The following is a 3,823-nucleotide window of genomic DNA, read 5'->3' as shown; positions in this document are numbered from 1 at the left end:
TCAGCATCTTTTTCATTATTATGCATATATCTATTTTTCGTTAACTTTTATTTTTTGTATTAGTTTTATTAATGAGTAGCTTTACTTATTGCTTAGTGATAATATCTCTGTGACTTAATGAAAAATTCAGTCAGTAAAGCATTCACTAACGAGATCTAAAAAAAGCATAACGAAATAAAAAATATTGCTTTCGATTTGTATGGCCAATCTGGCGGACAGTTATTAGTCTATACAGGCTTTTAACTAATATGTCGAAGTTACGTAAAAAAAATCAATGCCATTATCATCATTAATGGCCTTTGCGATGGTTGGAACGATGGCAATGTATAAAATGACGACCTTGTCACTAATGATGGGGTAAATACATATTGTTAGAAGCGATAACATAAAAATGATAATATTTAGAAAACATGCAACTTTTATTTTGTTTACATGGAGTCCGCTTAATTAAGTATAATAGATGCTTGTATGAAACATTATCATACTTTCCTTAAGTTAGAAAAACGAATGCAGTTGTTTTCTTTGAGATTCTAATGATAAGAAAACTCTTTTACATTTCTTGGATGGTATTTGTCTGATAAGACTGTTTGCTTTTATACTTACTTGATAGTGGAAATAAATACTAATTAGGAATAGGGGATGATTCTTGCACATTCTTGTGGTTGTTTATAATAAATAACAAAATATTTTCTTTCAATAATAATCCCGTTTTCATATTCATAGGAAAATAGAAGTTAAAATTTTGGTATTTAAAAATTGTGTAATATACTACAATGTCGTAGAGTTAATTACATGTTGAATTGAATGTGTTGTGATCATTTTCCTCTTATTTGATGAACTTTTTTTTACAGCATTTTACCGAAATTATTGAGGACCAGTTTGATTTTCATACGTACTGCATGCGTAAGATGACTCTACGCTCTTACATGGGTCTATTGAGGCTAGAGGACGTTCTTCGCGGCCATCCATTTTATTTTAAGGCTGCACGTTGCGCTATCGAGGTTTACTTGCATCTGTTTGATAAACCACTAAAGGACGAAAATGCCGAGCAGGATATCGACATCGGTAAGTTCTTTTGCATGTTTCATTTCACCGTTTTTTTTGTTTCCTGATTAGCTGGTAATGTTTCCATTGGAAACAAAACATTCCATGTTTTAATGTAATGTAATGTAGTTAATACGATTAAGTGAATCGTAGAATCGAAAGTTCTACATAAAAAGAGCTCCATTACATCTAATTGCTAATTTTTTAAATAAATTGGCTTATCGTCAAAAAAATCAAACAGAAAAATGAAAACAAAATACAAAACTGAAATTAAGAATTGTACTAAATTTCAAATGAAATTTTAATGCATGTGAACTCATAATGTGTATGTTATTGAGTTGATTTATCTTTTCACTTTAATAACAATATCCAGATTTGATTCTCCTTTAAAAATATAATAGGTAATAATTTTAAAGCGATTAACACTGGTTGGTGAATTCTAAAAATTTTATAAACACTAATAAAATTATCTGATCTATTGTCACATTTTATTTTCAAATTTCAACATAAATAATGTCATTCATGGATTGTTCTAGCACGAGTTGTATATTTTATTCTAACTATGCACCTGACGGTTCGATCGCACCTTTTAAAAAAGTTCCCTTCTGTCCCCAATTCACTCTTTGGTACTTAAATATGTAAATCACAGTAGCGTCTCGAGCGAACCTCTCGCAAAGTAAGAAAATACAATTCCACACCGAACAACGTTCTTAAGGAACACATTCATTCACTTCAGTCGACCATTGTCATCATTGTCATTTTTGTAATAGTATGGGAAGTCATGGTGCCTTTGTTGCTGCTGCTGTTTGGTTTGTTGGGGGGTCAAGAAGTAGAAATGAGCCTCCTCGTCCCCCGGAAGTTTATAAGAAATGAATGCTGTGGCTGGGGGGTTAGTTCCTCTAGGGGACGTAGATTGTTGACGTCGGTTTCCTTGGTAATATGTAGCTGGGGTGTCGTAGTAAGAGTTTGGTCGCGTTGACCTTTCTCGAATGTCAGCAGAAGTTTGTTGTGGATAATGTTGTGTTTGCTGTGGTATTTGAATAATTTCAGCGTCTGGATTAATTTGCAATCCTCTTGTGTTATAATTTACGTTTATATCGTCGTGCAAGCTGACTGGTTTCCTTGGACGTGGTTGCCAGGACAGATTTTCTTCAGGAGTTTCATACAGTTCTCTCCTTCCGTTTATATCGTACACAAAAANATAAATAAAAATTCAATAAAATTTAGAAGCGCATTTTCAAATGTATGCGACATTAATTTCCATGTGTTAATATAAAGTTAATAACTAAACTAAATCATATTCTCATTTTGTAGACTCTTTGAGAATAATATTTGCAACATGGTGGTTTTTCATAATGATTCTTACTGCATTTTACACTGCAAATTTAACGGCATTTTTGACTTTAAACACTTTTACATTACCGATCAATAATATTAGAGATATTGGAAGGAAAGGATATACATGGTGTACACAAGTGAATGCGGTGGATAATATAACAAACGATGTAAGTATTGTGCCTACTGCTTATATTTATTATAGAATGATTATAGATTAAAATGGTAGTTTATACCATTTTTATTAATGAGTAAAACCTATTCATTAATGAAATAAATTCTTTTTGTAGCCAACTGAAGAGTTGTCGAAGGCATTAGTTGGTTCAACTAAAAAAGTGGTAAATACTTCTGATACAATAAATTTCATGAATAACTACGTTATTGGAAAAAATTATTTGTTTATTGCCGAAAAGCCCCTGATAGATATTTGGTTGTATAAAGCGTATGTGAAGAAAGTTGCATTTAATCCAAATGATGTTCTGTCAGACTGTCCATTTGCTGTTACCGATTGGAGTTTACTTACAACATCAATTGCTTTTGCTTACTCTAAAAAATTTACGTACACCTTCTTGTTTGACAAAGCGTAAGTATTCATCTAATAAATAACAAGGAGAAGTTCCGGATGTTTCACTCAAAACATCTAAAATAATACAAAAACCCCAACACGAAAAAGCGCTCATAAAATTCCGACAAGACAAAAATTACTAAATTAGCCAAAAGGGATGATTATTATGTTAAAAAGTACGTAGAATTTAGTGGTGTCGATAGATTTCGGTTACGTTTTCAAACAAAGACTCAACGGTGATAAAACTATCTGAAATAATGCAAAAACCCCAACACGAAAAAGCGCTCGTAAAATAACGATAAGACAAAACTTAGTAAATTAACTAAAAGGGATGATTATTATGTTAAAAAGCACGTAGAATTTAGTGGTGTTCAGAGATTTCGGGTATGTTTTCAAACAAAGACTTCACGGTGAAAAAACTATCTAAAATAATGTAAAAACCCCAACACGAAAACGCGCTCATAAAATTACGACAAGACAAAACTTAGTAAATTAACTAAAAGGGATGATTATTATGTTAAAAAGTACGTAGAATTTAGTGGTGTCGATAGATTTCGGGTACGTTTTCAAACAAAGACTCCACGGTGATAAAACTATCCAAAAATAATGCAAAAACCCCAACACGAAAAGGCGCTCATAAAATTACGACAAGACAAAAATTATTAAATTAACTAAACGGGATGATTATTATGTTAAAAAGTACGTAAAATTTAGTGGTGTCGATAGATTTCGGGTATGTTTTCAAACAAAGACTCCACGGTGAAAAAACTATCTAAAATAATGTAAAAACCCCAACACGAAAAAGCGCTCATAAAATTCCGACAAGACAAAAATTACTAAATTAGCCAAAAGGGATGATTATTATGTTAAAAAGTACGT

The 3,823-nt window shown here is 31.8% G+C and overlaps 1 protein-coding gene across 1 annotated transcript; it reads left to right on the top strand.

Moving 5' to 3' along the window:
* Positions 1-2,362: 2,362 nt before the first annotated feature.
* Positions 2,363-2,987, top strand: LOC112906163. Its single transcript, XM_025979906.1, has 2 exons — positions 2,363-2,549; positions 2,670-2,987. The coding sequence occupies exons 1-2, from the start codon at positions 2,400-2,402 to the stop codon at positions 2,964-2,966; spliced, it is 447 nt and encodes a 148-aa protein (XP_025835691.1). The 5' UTR covers positions 2,363-2,399; the 3' UTR covers positions 2,967-2,987.
* The last annotated feature ends 836 nt before the right edge of the window (positions 2,988-3,823 follow it).

Source organism: Agrilus planipennis, unplaced genomic scaffold (genome assembly GCF_000699045.2).
Source record: "Agrilus planipennis isolate EAB-ADULT unplaced genomic scaffold, Apla_2.0 scaffold2154, whole genome shotgun sequence".
Taxonomy (NCBI): Eukaryota; Metazoa; Arthropoda; class Insecta; order Coleoptera; family Buprestidae; genus Agrilus; species Agrilus planipennis.
The sequence above is the reverse complement of the archived record's forward strand: the minus strand, read 5'-3'. Positions and strand labels throughout refer to the sequence as shown.

What these genes read in the sequence shown, in the direction of transcription:
- LOC112906163 (XM_025979906.1), top strand. Translation starts at nt 2,400, where the DNA reads ATGATTCTTACTGCATTTTACACTGCAAATTTAACGGCATTTTTGACT. An exon ending in TGGATAATATAACAAACGAT is followed by an intron (nt 2,550 to 2,669) that starts GTAAGTATTGTG and finishes TTCTTTTTGTAG; the next exon opens with CCAACTGAAGAGTTGTCGAA.